At 43.5% G+C, this 21,642-nt stretch overlaps 1 protein-coding gene across 2 annotated transcripts; it reads right to left on the bottom strand.

Moving 5' to 3' along the window:
- Nucleotides 1-206: 206 nt before the first annotated feature.
- LOC136501177 (phosphatidylinositol 3-kinase, root isoform-like) lies at nucleotides 207-11,923 on the bottom strand. 2 transcript variants are annotated; one of them, XM_066496670.1, is made up of 18 exons: nucleotides 11,456-11,923; nucleotides 10,490-10,586; nucleotides 10,290-10,386; nucleotides 6,503-6,661; nucleotides 6,155-6,364; nucleotides 5,693-5,871; nucleotides 5,312-5,459; nucleotides 4,978-5,073; nucleotides 3,551-3,686; nucleotides 3,043-3,164; nucleotides 2,701-2,895; nucleotides 2,435-2,605; nucleotides 2,077-2,214; nucleotides 1,773-1,927; nucleotides 1,200-1,343; nucleotides 965-1,109; nucleotides 685-858; nucleotides 207-567 (listed from the first exon to the last, which is right to left on the bottom strand). In XM_066496670.1, the coding sequence occupies exons 1-17, from the start codon at nucleotides 11,535-11,537 to the stop codon at nucleotides 721-723; spliced, it is 2,412 nt and encodes an 803-aa protein (XP_066352767.1). In that variant the 5' UTR covers nucleotides 11,538-11,923; the 3' UTR covers nucleotides 207-567; nucleotides 685-720. The 2 variants fall into 2 exon arrangements, with proteins under 2 accessions (XP_066352767.1, XP_066352768.1); XM_066496671.1 differs by having other exon boundaries at nucleotides 725-858.
- Between the last annotated feature and the right edge of the window lie 9,719 nt (nucleotides 11,924-21,642).

Raw genomic sequence — 21,642 nt, 5'->3', positions numbered from 1 at the left:
CTGACTGAAAAAAAAAGCTAAACAAGCCAAACTTTACACCAGCCAAACAGGGCCTACGTCGACATGCATGAGCAAAGGATATTACTATTATACAAGACTTGGTGGCGTTCACATTGATCTACCGCAAGTATTTTCAGTCAAGTTAAACCATTAAACTTTAACATTTTTTCAAACTTAACATTGCCATTTACCAAGCTATATGGACATGCCGTGCAAATCTGTGGACTGCTGGCAGGCTAATCTTCTCATTACAAACTACAAAAGAGCATCCTGCATTCACAAATTTGCTATTGATGTTGATATATACATTAACAATTTTTGACATATACATTTGAGGAATGCACATGAGTACTACAGTAGTACGTGACGGTACTCTACCCATCACAGGTGACAAACTGAATTCCTGGTGGTCACCCTGCCCTACTTCTGCCCAATTCGCCACAGCTTGTACCGAAAACAGCCCCTAGTAGCATCCGTAGGTAGCAGCGTGTGCTGCAGCTTGAACCCCAAATGCCAGGCTCCCATTAGTGTCGGTTCTCACAGATTACCGTGGCTCGTGACAGTCAGCTGGAGTCAACATCAAAACCAACCAAAAAATATAAATATATTAGTTCGTTTGCCAAGAGAGTATCAAACTCCCAGATTAAAAATATCATGACAACAGGGAAGTATTGCACGACTCACCATGTACAGATTTACACTTGCTTCTGTGACATCAGCTTACCGCCAATACTGAGCCCATCTATGGATGGTCTCAACCATTTGAGGGAACAGAGCACTGACGCTTTCATTGATAAGATCCTGGAAGAAATGTATAGCCTCCTCATCGTCCAGATCCAACCGGAATTTCTCCTGGAGCTGATCGACGATGCACCACACAAACAAAGAGGAACATGTCACTTCGAGTTTTTTACTGCTCTTTGTAGAGCTCACAAGCTCCTGAGCTCGTAAATAACCAATTTACCTTGAGACCTCCGCTTTCATCAGCAGAGATATCTGGAATGCCTGATCGTTCCATCAGCTTGAATAGATTCAAGATGAGACTGCTGGACTTTCTTAGAATGTTGTATGCTTCACAACAGTAGGACTTGAATCTTGTATAATATTGGCTGAAACACAAAAGCAAGTTTTGACAGTACATATCCATGAGGCAAATGAGTGAAAGTGCAAAGACTTGATGAAATTGTTCAACTAATTACCTTTCTGCACCGCCCATGGCCTCAACCATTTCTTTACAAAGTTTCATCGGTGGTGGAAATGGCTTTGGGTCTCGACCAAGGATAAAAGCAAAGTCAACATGAAAAAGGCGTCCATCATCAGTTAGAAGAAGATTATCCAGATGCCTAGAGAGTAGAGAAAGGAAAAAAATGTTATTATTGTTAATTTGCATTTCTATAAATCGTATCATTGTCCACGTTCAACATGGGTAACTTCATCTATCAGGAGAAAGAGGATGTAAAAACATTGCTACAGAATATGTCCTGATCATGAACAAACTTTCATTAAAGTATGATGAGCACTACAATACTTGAATATTAATTGGGCAATACTGTGAACTTATTTATGTACAGATTTACATATTTTCATGCCTTCACAATCTTCACAAAAGAAACAAATGAAGTAAACACATAAATAAGTTCAGAGTCCTCATCCTAGCTTCCTGATCATAATATTGTAATAACTCCTTGGTTTGTTACAATACATAGAGCAGAAAACAAACTAGAAGGTTACTATCAAAGAAGTGCTTCAAACCAGGTGTAAAGAAGACAAACCTGTCTCCAACCCCCAATATATATGTAATGACAGAGTAACCGGCGCAGCTTTTGATGAATGTCTCCAAACATTGAGCCGTTATACCAAAAGGACCATCCTCATCAGGATGGAACTTCTGTAGGTAACTTGTAATACTGCGATGTTCTGATAGAATCTGGGAACATGCTACTTAAATCAACATATCTATCTTTATGAAGTTTGTAGAAATAAAGAGTAGTAATAAACAGAAGATAGAATAGGAAGTTCATTGCAGTGGAAAGAGCATTTGGCATTTGGCAACAAGAGCTTCCACTACCAAGTTACCTGTGCGAGAGAACTGGAAGGAATAAATTCAAGCATCCCTTCATCTTGTCCAGTTGCAAGAACTCGGTATGGAGTAAGGTGCAAATCTAGATTTTCTAATTTGAGTAACCGGTCCATCAAAGAAACCGTTTGAATAACCTATAATCATACAGAAACAATTAGCCATGATTCTCTTTCTCCCACTCAAGTCAACTAAATGGACATACTTGAAATGTTACACATGTTATAGCTGACAATGTTTCATTACATTCAATTAAAGTGTCAAATAATAAACTGATAAATAATATCACTCAGTTCAGACTTCAGAATGTCAGGAACCAGAGCCATTCACATATGTAAAGAAACATTGATTACTTACCAACTGATCTTGCCGGAGGTCATCTCCCTTTTTGTAAATAATCTTGGATGTTACCCCTTTTGCTGTTTTAAATGTCAGGCGCAAAGGGTTCAAGGTGCTTTTAAATATAGACGATTCTTGAGGCACAACTCCTGTTAGGAGAAGAGTTGGTGCTAATGGTGAACGAATTGGCTGGAATCAGTTCAAACGAGCAAGTTAGTTACAGCTACAAAGTAAAGTTAATCTGTGATCATATGTTTTAGCACTAACAAACAATACAGATTTACCTCATCAAAGTTTGTAAGCTCGCTGAAAACTCCTGATAATAGCTGCCTTAATTTTTCAATTTTCTTTTGTGCACTACCTCTTACATTTCTTACATCCTTCATAATAGAACACAATTGAGCAGTGAGGTCAGTCTGCCGGGTTAAACTCTGCCACAGTCGAAACCCATCTTCATCCCCATCCTCCCTACCAACCAACTGTTAAGAACAGAAACAACACACATATATATATATATATATATATATATATATATATATATATATATATATATATATATATACTGCAAAGTTATAGACAGGGAATGAAAGAACCAAGAAGATTGTGAAAAAGGAAGAAAACCGTACTTTCATCATACTATCTTCAAGCATGTCATATGTGCCATAATATCGTCTTGCATATGCATGACTGTGAAGCTCAACTAATATATACCACCGGAGGAAGCTAGCAATTTCGATGTTTGACAAAGCTGCAATGGAGTGGGAAAAAAAGATCAAAACACTGCAGATAGTTCTCTACAGAAACAGTTTCGTGATGACATAAACAACATAAGTTGACAAAAGGTCTGCAGGTAAAATTTCCGCAATTCATGCAACCTTTGTGGTGACCTCAAAGTTTACAATGAATACTCAATTTTGCAACAGTAATAAAAATATTAAGTGTTTTGGTTGTATTGCACTTGGTATTAAAATAATTCAAAGTACAGCCATGGAAGTCTGGGTGATGTACACATGAAGACACAAAATGACATTTTTCTCCTTTCAACAAACAAGTAGTATGTTCATCAAATTTCACAGTGATCAAATGTGGCAGATGAACTTGTGAACAAATATTTACATAGGTATTTAAACATACCACGGTTTACAAGAAAGAGTGCTAGACGGGACTTGTCAGATCTTTCAAACCGAAGAGCTTGCACTAACTGAAGTAAATAGCACTGTAATTCTTCATCATCAGCCCTTTCAAGTACGCTGACAGCATAACCGCGAACCTTTGCACAAAAACAATTGTTACCTTACAGAATAATATGAGATAATAAAGCATATAGCAAGAGTCAGAGTCTAATTATTCAATATTCTTTAGGAAATGAGATAATAAGATAATCATTTATATAACCTTAACTAATAAACATTTCTCCAGGAACAAAAAACTACTACCAGTACACAAACCTTTTGAAAATGAAAAAAAGAAAAACAGGAAAGCCAACAAGAAGTCGAGAAAGAGGGCACATTAGATCATCTCACGTAAATGGTACATATCTTGGATAAAAATCTACAGCTCAGTAGAACGCTGACAACTCTTTAGTGCAACAGCATTTTGGGTATCAAGTAAACAAGAAAACAAGGTGGATAGTAAATGATGATAGTGTGCCAGATAAGCACCATGCAAATGCCTACAACTGCAATCCTACCTCCAACCCAGCCAAAAACCCACTGTCTCACTGCTTCCAGGTGCAGCTCTGTGTTAGGGTACAGGTAGGTGGATTGAATTTTAGGATCAGGATTAGAAGAATTGGGAAGGATTAGATCTGAATTGGAGAAGAGAGGAGGAATTGTATTGAATGAAGTAACTGTCATGTCCCTCGTGTTCCATAAAAAAACTTTTATACAACTTCATTGAGGCCTCTCTCTGATTTTCCCTTGTCTTAAATGACTACAGCAGGTCATGCCCGCAATGCTTACACAAGCAACTCATATCCATTCTGGACCATCCAGACTGATGTGAGCAATTTGGGCCTCGACACTCCATCTAGATTGATGGCTGTTCTTTTGAGCCTTACTGGCAGATGGCACTGGATTGACACTCTGTTGCCTACCACCGCCTACTGCAGGGCAACCTAGTGAACCCTGTAGAGCGACTGCTGTCATCCACCTGCATGCCTATAATTGATGGACATATGTAGACTACAAAACCCCACAAATCACACATTTTTTTCCCTCTAAGATGCTGATTTCAAGAATAAGAATAAACCAACACAATAAATATGATTTTAAGGAGGAGCAACAGGCATTGTTTCAATAACACTGGAGAAAGAAGATAAATAGGCAACCTACTGCAAAACCTGAACAAAGAAATTTGCCGAAAGAATGTATTTCTTTCTGCTTGTTGATAGCAAACTGCCACGAAAAATTCCAGAAAAGAATGGCGTTGGGATTCAGGACTAATTCGCGAAACTAAACAAAGGGTGAAGAAGAAACATTTATATGTAATCTAATGGAAAAAAACAAACTAAACAAAAGAAAACCAGAAACATGCACAAATAAAGGTGGCAGACAGCATACTTCGTCACTTTCAAAATCAGGTGAGAGAAGCTCTAGTGCATCAGCCACATCAATCATTTCCCACTTTCCAATCAACTCAACAGCTTGCTTAGCTTCCTGCAAAGCATTATCACATTTAGGAAACAGATCATGCAGTGTTCATAGCTCCAAAAAAATCAATACACCTCGTTCCAATATATAATAAAAGAATTTGAGATGACGAAAAAATTTGACATCAAATAAGCTAATTGCAGGTTTGCAGCACACTTTTATGTGCATCACTTAGTCCAGCCAGACCAAATATGACATTACAAAACAAAAGCAGAACTTGCACATAGGGATTTCTTTTACTAACTTGGTTATCACTCCAATCCACTGAGCGAACGAATTTTGTTAGAGCTTTCTTCTCAGACATCAAAGAGAAACGAAACTTCCACACCAACTGCTTCTCATCCACTTCCAAAGTGCGTGTAGGAGGAAACTTAATAATTGTTTGTAGTAACCTACAAAGTAAGGACAAAATCAATCAGCTAGAAAACCACCAATTGTGCAAACTATTAACATAAATGACAGAATTCTGCTTCCAGCATCTTCCAATTCAGTCAGCTCGCATATGAATGTGGTTGTCTCACAAGTTCGTGACAGCATGAAACTAAAAGTTAGAAAATTCCTCACAAAAGATCGTAAGTTGACAGAGGGGAAAAGGAGGGGAAAAAATAATGCATATTTCACTTACTTTCGCTCATTTGAGCTTGGTTTTAGATCTCTATCAACTATCCCACGAGTCAAGCTCCTAGCAAGCTTTAACTGCTTGTGCTCAGATGGATTGGTTCGTCCAAGTTCTGGGTCCCATACAGTAACCAGCTCGTTGGATAACGATACTGGGGCCGGTGTATAAAAATTTGCTCCAGATTCCTGCATGGACATGTAACACTCAGCATTTCTCTGGCGAAGATAAAATTACACTTTCTATAACTTGCAAGCAGGAGAAGTCATGTTCAGATAAATAAATATTATATGACTCAACAACTTCAAAATGTAAATTCCTCCAACTATGAAAGTAACAGAAGACTATTCTAAATACACAAGGATCACCTTGTGCCAAAAAAAAGGATCAATTTTACAGGTAAAAGAGTTACAGGGGGGAAAATAGCTCAGTGCCATAACATATATGTATAACAAGGTCAGTAATGTTAACCTGGAAGATAATTCTATGTTCAAAGCTGCACAGTTCAACAACCAGGCTAGGGTACAAATTTTCCTTCCTCTCACACTCTTTCTCCTTAGCTTTGTCCATAGCACTGAAGGCAAGACGATCAAGCCAATCAACATGTTGTATCTGCCCTCTCTCATACTTGTTAACAAGCCTTTCCAAACACTCTATCTCACCCCTCTCATTCCTAGGAACCTACAAGTTACATAGGGAAAAAAAGGTAAGTCCACCTTGTCCTTGACGTAATAGAAGTAAAAAAGAAGTGCAGAGATTAGCTGAGAGAGAACTACAGCAGATGAATCCTGAGTTCAAGAAGAGTAAGCGGAGTGTTACCTTGCCAGGAGTTGTGGTGGGGACTCCTCCGTCAGCCTCCTTTTTGGGCCATAGCCGCAGCTTCTGTCTTCCTGTTTTAAGCTGCCTTTTGCTGTTGAAAAGAAATATGGTGGCTCCACCAACAATCTCAGGATCCTCACCAGATGAGACATCCCACACCTACATCAGAGATTAAAAAACATACAAAGCTAAAACACAAGGAAAACCATACAGGTGAGAACTACATAAACCATGCTGGCCACCAATGATCCTATGAACTGAACTTATTAGCATGATACACCACATACTCATTGGGCATAGCAAAGTTACTTCCCTAATATAATGTGTTATCACTACCATCAAGGTATAATCAGGTCAATAAATTTGATTCATCACTATGGTGATCTCCAATAAAATTGACTGAAAAACATCATCCTATTTGTTTATTCAAGGTGCACTTGGAAATAAATCAATGTCTCCACTTAAATGAGAAGCTAAAACTTTCTACCAATAAAAAGAACCAACATGTTGAGTATGACCCATCTAGTGACATTTTTATCAGATTAAACATGTGCTCAATTTTTTGAATCTTCATACTCACACGGAACCCCTCCACATGTCTGCTAAAAAAGATATCAACCTTGACACCCACAAAGATAGAATTCCTTTCATTAACAATTGACAGGAGTGTGTTTGTGTGGGGCTGTTTTCCCCTAGCTCTTGTACCCTTTTGTTTTTTAATGAAATGATATACAGCTCTCCTGTGTAGTTTACAACAACAACAACAACAACAAAGCCTTTAAGTCCCAAACAAGTTGGGGTAGGCTAGAGTTGAAACCCAACAGAAGCAATCAAGGTTCAGGCACGTGAATAGCTGTCTTCCAAGCACTCCTATCTAAGGCTAAGTCTTTGGGTATATTCCATCCTTTCAAGTCTCCTTTTATTGCCTCTACTCAAGTCAACTTCGGTCTTCCTCTGCCTCTCTTCACGTTACTATCCTGACTTAGGATTCCACTACGCACCGGTGCATCTGGAGGTCTCCGTTGCACATGTCCAAACCATCTCAACCGGTGTTGGACAAGCTTTTCTTCAATTGGCGCTACCCCTAATCTCTTACGTATATCATCGTTCCGAACTCGATCCCTTCTTGTATGACCGCAAATCCAACGCAACATACGCATTTTCGCGACACTTAGCTGTTGAATATGTCGTCTTTTCACAGGCCAACATTCTGCACCATACAACATAGCAAGTCTAATCGCCGTCCTATAAAACTTGCCTTTTAGCTTCTGTGGTACCCTTTTGTCACATAGGACACCAGACGCTTGCCGCCACTTCATCCACCCTGCTTTGATTCTATGGCTAACATCTTCATCAATATCCCTGTCCCTCTGTAGCATTGATCCTAAATATCGAAAGGTATCCTTCCTAGGCACTACTTTACCTTCCAAACTAACATCTTCCTCCTCCCGAGTAGTAGTGCCGAAGTCACATCTCATATACTCAGTTTTAGTTCTACTAAGTCTAAAACCTTTGGACTCCAAAGTCTCCTGCCATAACTCCAGTTTCTGATTCACTCCTGTCCGGCTTTCATCAACTAGCACTACATCGTCCGCGAAAAGCATACACCAAGGGATGTCCCCTTGTATGTCCCTTGTGACCTCATCCATCACTAAAGCAAACAAATAAGGGCTCAAAGCTGACCCTTGATGTAGTCCTATCCTAATCGGGAAGTCATCCGTGTCTCCATCACTTGTTCGAACTCTAGTCACAACATTGCTGTACATGTCCTTAATGAGCCCGACGTACTTCGTTGGGACTTTATGTTTGTCCAACGGCCACCACATAACATTTCTTGGTATTTTATCATAAGCCTTCTCCAAGTCAATAAAAACCATGTGTAGGTCCTTCTTCTTCTCCCTATACCGCTCCATAACTTGTCTTATTAAGAAAATGGCTTCCATGGTTGACCTTCCGGGCATGAAACCAAATTGGTTCATAGAGACCCGCGTTATTGGTCTCAAGCGATGCTCGATAACTCTCTCCCATAGCTTCATAGTATGGCTCATCAACTTAATTCCTCGGTAATTTGTACAACTTTGAATATCCCCTTTATTCTTGTAGATCGGTACCAATATACTTCTCCTCCACTCATCAGGCATCTTGTTCGATCGAAAAATATGGTTGAACAGCTTGGTTAACCATACTACAGCTATGTCCCCGAGGCATCTCCACACCTCGATTGGGATACCATCCGGTCCCATCGCCTTACCTCCTTTCATCCTTTTCAACGCCTCTCTAACCTTAGATTCTTGGATTCTCCGCACAAAGCGCCTATTGGTGTCATCAAAAGAGTCATCCAACTGAAAGGTTGTGTCCATATTCTCACCATTGAACAATTTGTCAAAATACTCTTGTCATCGATGTCGGATCTCATCCTCCTTTACCAAGAGATGCTCCCTTTCATTCTTAATGCACTTAACTTGGTTGAAGTCCCGTGTCTTTCTCTCACGAACCCTAGCCATCCTATAAATGTCCTTCTCTCCTTCCTTCGTACTCAAATGTTGGTAAAGATCCTCGTACGCTCTACCCTTTGCCACACTTACAGCTCGCTTTGCAGTCTTCTTTGCCACCTTATACTTCTCTATGTTGTCCACACTCCTGTCATGGTACAAGCGTCTATAGCATTCTTTCTTCTCCTTAATAGCCCTTTGGACTTCCTCGTTCCACCACCAAGTATCTTTAGCCTCACGTCCCCTTCCTTTGGTTACTCCACACACCTCTGAGGCTACCTTCCGAATGTTGGTTGCCATCTTGTCCCACATATTGTTTATGTCGTCTTCTTCCTTCCAAGAGCCCCCTTTGATAACCCTTTCCCTAAATACCTCTGACGTCTCCCCTTTCAGTTTTCACCACTTTGTTCTTTCAATCTTAGCTTGTTTATCCCTACGGGCACACATCTGAAAACAAAAATCTGCCACCAAAAGCTTATGTTGAGAAACAACACACTCTCCTGGTATCACCTTGCAATCCAAGCATGCTCGTTTGTCCTTTCTTCTTGCGAGGACAAAGTCAATCTGACTACAGTGTTGTCCGCTACTGAAGGTCACTAGATGAGATTCTCTCTTTCTAAAGAAAGTGTTGGCTATCATCAGGTCAAAAGCTACCGCGAAGTCTAGAGCTTCCTCCCCCTCCTGATTCCTACTACCATACCCAAAACCTCCATGAACTGCCTCGAAACCTGCGCTTGTAGTTCCTACATGCCCATTAAGATCTCCTCCTATAAAAAGCTTCTCACTACTAGGTATAGCTCTAACCAGGCCATCTAAGTCTTCCCAGAACTGTCTCTTAGCACTCTCGTCGAGGCCTACTTGGGGGGCATACGCACTAATTACGTTCAAGACCATATCACCAACGACAAGCTTGACTAAGATAATCCTATCTCCTTGCCTTCTCACTCCCACCACACCATTCTTGAGGCTCTTATCAATCAAAACTCCTACTCCATTTCTATTCGCGACTGTCCCTGTATACCAAAGCTTGAAACCTGTATTGTCCACCTCCTTCGCCTTCTGACCCTTCCATTTAGTCTCTTGAACGCATAATATATTTACACGCCTCCTAGTCGCGGTATCAACTAATTCTCTTAACTTACCTGTAAGTGACCCTACATTCCAACTACCTAAACGGATCCTAGTTGGTTCGACTAGCTTCCTTACCCTTCGCACCCGTCGACTCTGATGCTCTCCTGTCTAGTTTGAGTAAAAAAACAACTGACACGAGTGGTGTACAAATCCAAGAAATATACCGTAAATGCAAGCTGTGAGAGGGATGTTAGGTCCCTGTATTTGGTACTTAGTGTTATGAGCTCATTCCAACAGTATTTCGGTCCTGAAGGTTCCAACCTAGCGTGAGAAAAATGTGCATTAAAATTCCTAGAAACAGAACTGGTGAGTGCAGTCAATTGGCTGATATAATTATAGAATACATAAAAATAAAAATGTGTACCTTGTTTTTACAGGCAACCCAAATTGTATCCCGTCGATGTATAGCTTGCACTCAACAAAGAGCTCTGGGACTTTTTGGTCAGTCAACAAGATATGTTCTGGAAACAGGAAATGCTGAGAATGTGAAATATATATATGAAGACAAAGACGAACAACATATTAATCATTTTAATTATGATGATGCATACTAGTGAACACAGGAAAGTTTTATTTGGCAGCAGTATAGAACAAATAAGTAAAAAGGTTTGCTTCTCCTGTAGGATAAAATGTCGACCGGTATTCTCGAATAAGCAAGAGAGCTTAGTATCATTGCATTAAGAAGAAGAAAAGAGGTAGCGTGGAGGATTGAGATGCATTACGAAGAAGAAAACAGGTAGTGTGGAGGATTAAAGATAAACATTGAATTAGGGCACTAACCCTAGATTCTTTCCCTTGATCAAAAAGAAATTCTGTCCTCTCGAGCTCCATCGTGTACTATTTACTTCACTTACAAACAACCCAGCACAAATTCTGTTCGGACAAATAGAACAGAGCTAGGGCTAGTTATTAGCTGAGACTAAAAATTAGGCCAAATTAGATGGGGTTGGCCAGGTAACAATTAGTTGGAGGCTTGGCTAAAAAACTAACCCACTTATTAGCCCATGTTTGGATGGGCTAGAGCTAATTTTGGCTATTTTTTAGCTGGCCAACAATTAGCCCTCGGTATCAAAACAGGCACTTAGAACCGAAAAGAGATCAGCGCTGTGTAATAACAGTGCAAAACAGTAAAATGCTGTGACGGTAGCAGTTACAAATCTGCAAATGAGAATACAGGAATATTGGATTCAGATCGCTGTTGGGGGCGAATTTGTTGAGTGAAAAACATTGGAAAAAGATGGATTTTTGTAGTGGGTGGTAGCACAGCGAGCACATCAGGGCCGAATTGGCAACCATATTGAGGTGGAGAAGAGAGGTGGTAGTGATATACCTGCGTGGAGGACGCGGAAGGCGAGCGGGTGGCTGATGTCGCAGGACAAGAAGAACCGGAACTCGTTGCCGCCGCCGACCATCTTTTGGTGATGAAGAACTGAGATGTCGAGGGAGAGGAATTGGGAAAAGGGTGACCGGATCAACAACGCTCAGAGCGACTGCGGTCGCTTTTGTATGGACGGCTGGAAACGAAGACGACGCCGAGGGGAAGCGGCGGCGGATGGAGGAGGCGGGCGGGGCGATTGCAGCAGGGGGCGACGAGGGTGAGGGCTAGCGGTTCTGCTGATCCCTCTTATTCTCCCTCCTTATTTCTGCGTGTGCAGGCGGCGGAGACGACGAGGAGAGAGGCAGCGGCGGCGGAGCGTGCCGGCGAGGAGACGGCGGTTGCGTGACTCCAGCGGCGAGGATCGCTGGGTGTGGATGAAGCAGCTGTGCCCGCGGGTGCCGAGTTCGACCCGAACCCGCTCCGGTCAACCGCTTGCTTTAGCAGCCCACCCGTTAAAACCTAGCCACGTCAAACCATGATAGAGCCCAGCCCGTGTAACCCGAAGAAACACGGCCCATTAGTAATGGCTTCCGTTCCACAAAATCAGAGCTATAGAACACACGGTGTAAAATTAAATTTTGAAAAGGGACTTGCCAGCCTAGATGTCCGGTGCACCTGTGCCTGCGCCTAACACACTCAGCTCTCTCGCACCGAGCCCGCGCCTAACACACCCAGCACCCTCACGCCAAGCCCGCGCCTGACACACCCAGCACCCTCACGCCAAGCCCGCACCTAACATACCCAGCTCCCTCGCGCCTGCACTCCGAAGGCCGTGCGAATCCACGCATACGTGGGGACCACCCCGAACCCGCTTCGTTCCACGCGCCCGCATGCACGCAGCAGCACCACCACCAGCAGACCGGCGCGGTGACTCATGGCGGCACACTAGCAGCAGCATGTGCTTCCCCGAGATCTAAATAAAAGCACTTGCAACATACGTCTGAAACAGATAAAACACTTGAAACATGCGTGTATAGCCATAGCAATATGTGCAACAACGGATCTACTTTTGAAATATTCAAATGAAATATTTGAAACATACGTCTAAAATAGATGAAACACTTGAAACATGCGTGTATAACCATTGCAACATGTGCAACACCAAGATCTACATTTGAAACATCCAGACGCAACATTTGCAACATATGTTTAAAACACCTGAAACATACGCTCGCAACATGAAACACACGCTTGCAACATGCCTATATAGTTATTGCGACATAGGCAACATCTATATGAAACACTTCAAAACGTACGTTTGAAACACATGAAACAAAACATGACATTGTCGGTGACCACGGCCTACTTGGTGGGAAACTGCGATAGCCCCCTCCTTGACGGAGGCCGGGGACTCGGCGGCAACGGTCTCGGAAGAGACGACGAAGGCCTTAGCCTCGATGGCCGTGGCAACGTTCTTGTCATCGGGCTTCGGGACAGCGCCGTAGCGCTAGGAGAGGACGCTAGGTGCCACGAGCGTCTGCACAAGGCGGCGCACCACGGTGTCGCGCATGAGCTACAACGGTGGCCAAATGTTGAGCAGCGGGGAGCAGCATCTCCATGACCTTGGCACTCGTGGCAGCCGCCGAGCGGCGTGGATCCTCAGGGGTCGTGGGTTGGCTACCCTCGGTGGTGGCATTGGTGGAGTCCTCTTCCAAGGCTATGACCTATGGGGGAGAGTTCGGAGTGGAACATGCCGAAATCCACGGTGGCGCGGGCTCAGCTACGAGTGGAGGTCGCATGAAGCTAGGCTCTGAATGTTCTAGAGTGGATTTTTTCAAACTTATGGAGTGGAATGTGGGCAAGACGCAGTGCCCCGCTCAGGCTGTCATATCCCACGACAACAAGAGCATTCGGACGCCCGGACGCCCTAAGCAGAGCATTCCCGTTTGGAAAAAAAAGCATAACTAGATCGTAGGGAGAGGCGGGAGTGTTTTTTCTTTTTTTCGAAGAAGAGAGAGCTTTATTAGTTACTCAGAGTTTGGGATATAATCTCAAGTTACATGTTGCTCAACACAAGTCAGCACACTAAAATGCCAAACTGCTAAGTGTTTGTTTCGTTTCGCCAACTATGCGAGCTCATGAGAGTTCTGGTGTAATCGACGTGATGGTGGCAACAATGATACTTTAGAATAAGGTCTCTCCGGTCTATCCCTACCTCAATGTTGTTCGTGTTGGCAAAGGACCAATGAGAGTTTGGTCTGTCAGTTCTGTTGATCTTCTACGGATCTTGGCAGTTGGTGTCCTTATCAAAAGAAGTAGTTGGTTGACTTTCGACGTAGTTGAAAGGGTCGAAATGGCGACTAGAGGAGGGTGAATAGTCTTTTTTAAAACTTAATCATATTGGCTAACTAAAATAAGTGCGGAATTATAACTATCGGTCTAGCCAAGACTACACCCCTCTATCTTTGTTCACAAGCACCTTGCAAAGATACTAATCAAGCAATATAGGTGCTGGGCTAGCTAGAGCTCTCCTAACCAATTCTAGGAGTAAGGTCACACAAACCTATGCCACTAGTACTTTAAGCTACAAGGGAGCTCCTACACATGCTACTAAGCAAAAGCATAAAGCCAACTAAGCTCACTAGTAATGCTCAATAATAAGGCAACCAATGCCAAATTAGATAGCATAATTATTTAGCTACACAAACTAAGCAATGTGACTAACAAGGTTACACAAACTAAATTAGCCATGCAAGGAAGCTACTTCTATGCTACATAAACAAGAAGGTAACTAGCAAGCTACACAAGCTAACTAATTACAAAAGCAACAACACAAGCTCAATGTATATAAAAGTAATCGCAAGCTTGTGTATAGGAGATGCAAACCAACGGGAAGAACAAGGTTGACATGATGATTTTTCTTCCGAGGTTCACGTGTTTGTCAACACGCTAGTTCTCGTTGTGTCGACCGCTTACTTGGTAGTTTGGCGGCTAATTGGCATCACCCGCCAAGCCCACACGTCCGGCGCCGCAAGAACCTACCCCGGAAGTGAGGGTAGCTCAATGACACGCTTTACTAAAGTTGCTCTTTGTGGCTCCCACGGGGCGAGCACAATGCCCCTCACAAAGCACTTCTCTAGAGCGCCGCACAAGCTTCTTGTGGGCTTCCACGGAGACCACCACCAAGCCGTCTAGGAGGTGGCAACCTCCAATAGTAACAAGCAACATCGGCTTGCAACTCAAACACCTAGTGCCACTCAATGCAACCTCACGATGTAATCACACTAGAATCGCTCACTCACACAATCGGATGATCACTATCAAGTATGTGTGAGATGGAGGGCTCCTAAGCACTCTCAAGCATAGACACAAAGTCCCCTGAGGTGCTCAACACCAGCCATGGCCGAAGGCCACTTCTATTTATAGCCCCAAGGGCTAAACTAGACGTTACCCCTTCACTGGGCAAAAGTCGAGCCAACCGGACGCTCCGGTCGTGTTGACCAGACGCTGGACCTCAGCGTCCGGTCGCCCGATGACAGCCACATGTCACCTGCGTTCAACGGCATTCTTCCGATCTCAATGGTCATTATCGATGAAATATGGTCGGCAGTCTATCTAGGGGTATGCTCAAGGTAGTAGATTATCGGCAGACAGGTGCGCAAGCTACGAACAAGATGGTGACGCAAGACAGACACGAGGTTTTATCCAGGTTCGGCCGCTGTGAAGGCGTAATACATACGTCCTGCGTCCGATTGTATTACTGTGTGTAAATGAGATATGATAGATCCTCTTCGCCCTACCTCTCCTTATATACTCTAGAGGAGGTAGGGTTATAAGTAAAGTAGCCTATTTGGTACTATACAATGTCTTACGGTGCACATCGAGCAGCGCCGTGCATGCCTTGATCTTATAGGTCGGGCCACCTCTGATGGTGCGGCCCATGTCTTGGGGGCCATACCCCCATAGCTAGTCCCTGAGCCTAACAGTAGGTGACATAGTTACGTGGTGTCAGGGTCAAAAAGTAGAAGATCAGCCGAGCAGGCAACCAGTCCCCGGGCATAGCCTTAAGATAAGAACAAGCACATTCATCGTAAGGTGAAGTGTGCCCACTTAGTCCCCGAGTGATGTAGACAAGGCCCGATCTTCCAAAAGGTATGATAGCGTCGATTGGTGGAGACTCGATGTTCATGATCTAGGCTTCAAACCGAGATTGATTTAGACCCCTGCAACCGTTATACCACTGCTCCATTGGTTATCAACCACGTAAACGCGATTGACCTCGCCGAGAAGGTTTTCCTACAAGCAAATCGAGAACACAAGCAAGAACGGGATAAACGCAATCTGAAAATTGCAAATAAATATGAGGCTTATGAAATCAAGAAGGAGTTTAGTCTTTATTCGAAAGGACTAATCACCATAGGCGAACAAGATCAAGAACTGGGGCTCTAGTTCACAGCAAGCGGCCTTGGCAGCGACAGTTGTAGCAAAATGATGTCTGTTTCACAAGGAAATCAAGAACTAAACAAAACCCAAACCCAACGGAGAGCGACGGTTGCTATTTATAGAGTCTTGGACATCACCCCCCTGGACGTGCCCCCTAATGGGCCCAAACACGATACACGGTCCAATGGACCAAAAGACGGTGTCGCAGCACCCTGGCAGATTCTGGATGCTGACTTGTTTCGACGATTCCTGTTGATTCCAAAGGTCTTTTGACGTTAAACTACCTGGATTGACTTCCTTATCAAATTAGCTTTCCAACCATATATGGATCGTCGAAAACGGAGTCCGGATGTGTCCTGGGTGACCAGTTTAAGGCAGACTAGTCCTGGAGGCCGAGGCAGACTCGAACTTGAGTTGCTTTGGGCCTCCACCTCGGGGGCTCGAACCGAATTAGCCTCAGACCTCCTTCTTGACTTGGACACCCTTGCTGGCCTCCTACCCCTCCATACCATGTGCCAAACATGGTCATATGCATGGGTGTCATGTCCTCATCATCCTCCCCTTCTTGACGAAAAGCCGTCCTCGGCGTCAATTGTGCTTGAAACTGATCCTGCACAACATAAAGGAGAATGGGGTTGCGAAAACAAAGGGAACTGAAATAATTGTGAGAAGGAACATGACCGTGTTTCCAAGTTTGTAGCATGTCATCTCGCATAAAAATTTCAGCAAGCATGTAGACTCCATGATCCGAATGCACATGATATATGTCAACACTATCCTGCAAAAGATTAGAACTAACCAAAGACAATGCAGGAATAGATGATCTAGCAGACATAGGTAGCAACCAACAATGCTTCCCTTCTTGGAAGTGAACTTGTTTCTTTGAGGAACATGAGAAAATGTTTGTATTATTATGGCTGCCCTCTAAACAATCATAATCTTGTACAACAAAAGGAGAATTCATATTACTACGAATGTATACTCGATGTATCATATATTGTCCCTTATTGTTATATTTGCCAATAACATGATATGTATGTTTAGAAAACCAAGGCAAATCAATATATTTAAATAGGCTCTTCTCAAAACAATCTAGGTTACATAAAACATCAAATTCAATATAACATAAAGTATGTAAATAAGACAACAGTTTGAACTCATCAGTTTTAGTAGCAATATAAATAACATGTTTATTTTTAGCACAAGTGACTGGTTCCAAAACATGTAAAATTGAGGCATCATTAACCAATTCATCTTTATCATAAGGAACTTTAAGCAAATTATCATGGGACAGAGATAAATCAAGAGAGGGTTCCACTAACAATTGCTCTATGATAGCATGGTTTGTAGAAGAATTTAGTACATTAAAACTATTCTCACCTTTCGTGAGTGTAGCACCATGGGCATTACCTATGTTCTTAGTAGGAGTAATAGGTGCATTGTGAAGTGATGATTCTGAATTTGCATATGAGGTTGTGAGTTCCTTATTTTTTTCCATATCATCCTCTCGCTTATGTATATTATCCTGCATAAGGTTAGTCATAGCAAGAGGAATAACAACAGACTCATCCTCTAAATGGTGCACCTCAGCATATGAAGTCAAAACAGGAGGTGGATTAACAAAGATTTCTTGCATAAGAAGTTTCATATCATTCCAAGTTTGAGGTTTATCAAAAGGATCTAAAGACTCCCACCAAGATAAAGCAGAATGTCGTAAAACACTAGCTGTATTTGTTACCTTCCTCCTTGAACACATAAAGCGAGTAGCAAATATGTTATCTATGGCAATTTCCCACTCCATGTACTCATCAGCACCTATACCATTATAAGTCGGTGGATACGAACAATCTGTCATTGTTAGAAGATAGCAAAAGATAACATAAAAGTATTATCCCTACCAACTACTTAGGTTATAGACAAGGAAAAAACAAGGCACTCAACTCTCAAGCGTCTTACCACGGTCTTACAAGTGTTCTTACCAAAGTAATAGGTGGTGCAATCGGTCGGTGACTGTGATACCGTTGTAGCTTGAGTGTAACAGTTGCAAGGCGAACTTGTACTTGGTTAGAAGAAAGTGAAGCTTGGACAAGCATAATATAGTAGCAAGGAATAGTAAAATTCGTAACTGAATAGCAAAGCTGAATAAGTATCCCAAGTACTTCTCTTAGTTGCTGGCCTACTCACGTTCCAAGTACCAGATGTATCAAGTGATGTGAACAACAAGAATATAATTAGGAACAAGATAGAAATCAGCACACGCAAACACAGCTCAAATGATGCTCTCTATGTGCTCCTCTAGATATTATTCCTATTTTGCCCCTCTCTTTTTTCTATTTTTTTGGGCTGTCGTTGTTTTTTTTGAGAAATTTCAACTTTTTCTTTTTATTTTTTTGATATTTTTTCTTCACTTAAGAGCACAAAATAAGTAACCACAGAAAATATGAGCTTAAACAAGTGAAAGACGTGGCCTGTGGAATTTTCAGAAGACATGCTCGAAATCGACAAAAACCTTATGACCACGAAAAGAGGATCTTGTGACCACTTTTTGATAAAAATAAAAATCTCTAACCCAGCATCACAGGGGATAGATGGATCCAAAAAATTTTCTAATTGATTTTGATATATGGAACGTCGAAATCCGAGTTCGTATGCGAAAACTAGACCAGTTTTATGAACGCACTCCGAATTAGAGGACAAAACGGAAATAATACGCGCAAAATTGGTCACGGCAGCAAGGATTTGATGGAAATAGTGAAGACAAGTGTAGAAAATTAGATGACATGGACTAGGGTTTGATGAATACAAAGGAATCACGGCAATACTTGAAGGTGTTCACGGATTATGATAAAAAACAAAGGGGAAAACACAAACTAGACTTAAAAATGATCTAAAACCAGCAACAAGAACTTGACCTAGGGCACAAACTTAACAACGCAAATCAGAGACGAACTTGCATGGCACAATGAGGCTATACGATAGGGAATATGTGATGACGTATATTTTTTTGGCTTTTTATGGACTATAGGTAATGCAAAAACAGTAACAATCTAAAGGAGAAAACAAAATTATACCTAACGGGCAACAAGGTGCTCTGATATCACTTGATATAGACAAGGCCTAATCTTCCGAAAGGTATGATAGCGTCGATTGGTGGAAACTCGACGTTCACAATCTAGGCTTCGAACCAAGATTGATTTGGACCCCCACAACCGTTACACCACTGCTCCGTTGGTTATCAACCACGCGAACGCGATTGACCTCGCCGAGAAGGCTTTCCTGCAAGCGAATCGAGAACACAAGCAAGAATGGGATGAACACAATCTAAAAATTGCAAATAAATATGAGGCTTATGAAATCAAGAAGGAGTTCAAGTCTTTATTCGAAAGAACTAATCGCCACAGGTGAACAAGATCAAGAACTAGGGCCCTGGTTCACAGCAAGCGGCCTTGGCGGCGATAGTTGCAGCAAAACGATGTCTGTTTCATGACGAAATCAAGAACTAAACAAAATCCAAACCCTAAGGAGAGTGACGGCTACTATTTATAGAGTCTTGGACATCAACCCCCTGGACGTGCCCCCTAATGGGCCCAAACATGATACACGATCCGATGGACCAAAAGACGATGTCGCAGCACCCTGGCAGATTCTGGACACTGACTTGTTTTGACGATTCCTATTGATTCCAAAGGTCTTTTGATGTTAAACCACTTGGATTGGCTTCCTTATCAAATTAGTTTTCCAACCATATGTGGATCGTCGAAAATGAAGTCCGGATGCGTCCTGGGTGACCAGTTTAAGGTAGACTAGTCCTGAAGGCCAAGGCAGACTCGAACTTGAGTTGCTTTGGGCCTCCACCTTAGGGACTCGAACCAAATTAGCCTCAGACCTCCTTCTTGACTTGGACACCCTTGCTGGCCTCCTACCCCTTCATACCATGTGCCAAACATGGTTATATGCATGGGTGTCATGTCCTCATCACCGAGCCTGCTGGAAGATGAAGAATGAATCTTGTAGCAGGGTCAAAGAAGTCTAAAAGCTTGCCGACGTCATCTGACATGTGCGTATCAAGACCCTAGACATGCTGCCCAAGATCAGCACCCTGATCCGAACAGCATGGAGTAGCTTGATAGCACACCGATGAGACGTAGCAAGATCCAAGCACCGAGGAGTCCTCGGTGTAGCCGGCGATGTCCGACCACCCAGGGAGTCCCCAGCATAGGTGGCGATGTCCGAGCACTGAGGAGCGAGGAGTCCCCGGCATCACTGGTGATGACCAAGCACCGAGGAGTCCCCGGTGTAGGCGGCGATGACCGAGCGCCAAGGAGCGAGGAGTCCCCGGCGTCGCTGGCGATGACCGAGCACCGAGGAGCGAGGAGTCCCCGACATCACTGGCGATGTCCGAGCACCGAGGAGCGAGGAGTCCCCGGCATCGGCGGCAATGACCGAGCACCGAGGAGTCCCCGGCGTCGCTGGTGATGATCGAGCACCGAGGAGCGAGGAGTCCCCGACGTTGGCGGCGATGACCGAGCACCGAGGAGCGAGAAGTCCCCGATGTCGCTGGCGATGATCGAGCACCGAGGAGCGAGGAGTCGCGTCGGCGGCGATGACCGAGCATCGAGGAACGAGGAGTCCCCGACGTTGGCGGTGATGACCGAACACTGAGGAGCGAGGAGTCCCCGGCGTCACTGGCGATGACCGAGCACTGAGGAGCGAGGAGTCCCCAGCATAGGCGGCGATGTCTGAGCACTGAGGAGTGAGAAGACCTAGGCATCACCGGTGATGACCGAGCACCGAGGAGCGAGGAGTCCCCGGCGTCGCTGGTGATGACCGAGCACCGAGGAGCGAGGAGTACCCAGCGTAGGTGGCAAGGTCCGAGCACCGAGGAGTCCCCGGCGTAGGCGGCGATGTCTGAGCACCGAGGAGTCCCTGGCGTAGGTGGCGAGGTCCAAGCACCGAGGAGTCCTCGGCATAGGTGGCGATGTCCAAGCACCGATGAAGGGTCGAGATGGCAGACTAGAGGGGGGGTGAATAGTCTTTTCTAAAACTTAATCGCGTCAGCTAACCGATACAAATACGGAATTAAAACTATCGGTCTAGCCAAGACTATACCCTACTATATATGTTCACTAGCACCTTGCAAAGATAACAATTATGCAACAAAGGTGCTGGGCTAGTTAGAGCTCTCCTAAATAATTCTAGGAGCAAGGTTACACAAACCTATGCCACTAGTACTTTAAGCAACAAGGGAGCTCCTACACATGCTAGTAAGCACAAGCACAAAGCTAACTAAGCTCACTAGCAATGCTCAATAACAAGGCAACCAATGCCTAATTAGAGAGCGCAAATACTTAGCTACACAAACTAAGCAATGTGACTAACAAGGTTACTAAAACCAAATTAGCCACGCAAGGGAGCTACTTCTATGCTACACAAGCAAGAAGGTAATTAGCAAGCTACACAAGCTATCTAATTACAAGAGCAACTACACAAGCTTAATATATATAAAAGTAATTGTAAGCTTGTGTAATGGGGATGCAAACCAACGGGAAGAACAAGGTTGACACGATGATTTTTCTCCCGAGGTTCACGTGTTTGCCAACATGCTAGTCCCCGCTGTGTCGACCGCTCACTTGGTGGTTCAGTGGCTAATTAGCATCACCCGCTAAGCCCGCACGTCGGGCGCCGCAAGAACCTACCCCAGAAGTGAGGGTAGCTCAATGACACGCTTTACTAGAGTTGCTCTTCGTGGCTCCCGC

This window comes from Miscanthus floridulus, chromosome 13 (genome assembly GCF_019320115.1).
Source record: "Miscanthus floridulus cultivar M001 chromosome 13, ASM1932011v1, whole genome shotgun sequence".
Taxonomy (NCBI): Eukaryota; Viridiplantae; Streptophyta; class Magnoliopsida; order Poales; family Poaceae; genus Miscanthus; species Miscanthus floridulus.
The sequence above is the reverse complement of the archived record's forward strand: the minus strand, read 5'-3'. Positions and strand labels throughout refer to the sequence as shown.

Excerpts from the sequence above, each read along its gene's own strand:
- LOC136501177 (XM_066496670.1), bottom strand. The coding sequence starts at position 11,537 with ATGGTCGGCGGCGGCAACGAGTTCCGGTTCTTCTTGTCCTGCGACATC. Across the intron at positions 3,165-3,550 it reads ACTCTTTCTTGTAAACCGTG|CTTTGTCAAACATCGAAATT; the intron begins GTATGTTTAAAT and ends ACTCCATTGCAG. Across the intron at positions 2,606-2,700 it reads AGCTTACAAACTTTGATGAG|CCAATTCGTTCACCATTAGC; the intron begins GTAAATCTGTAT and ends AACTGATTCCAG.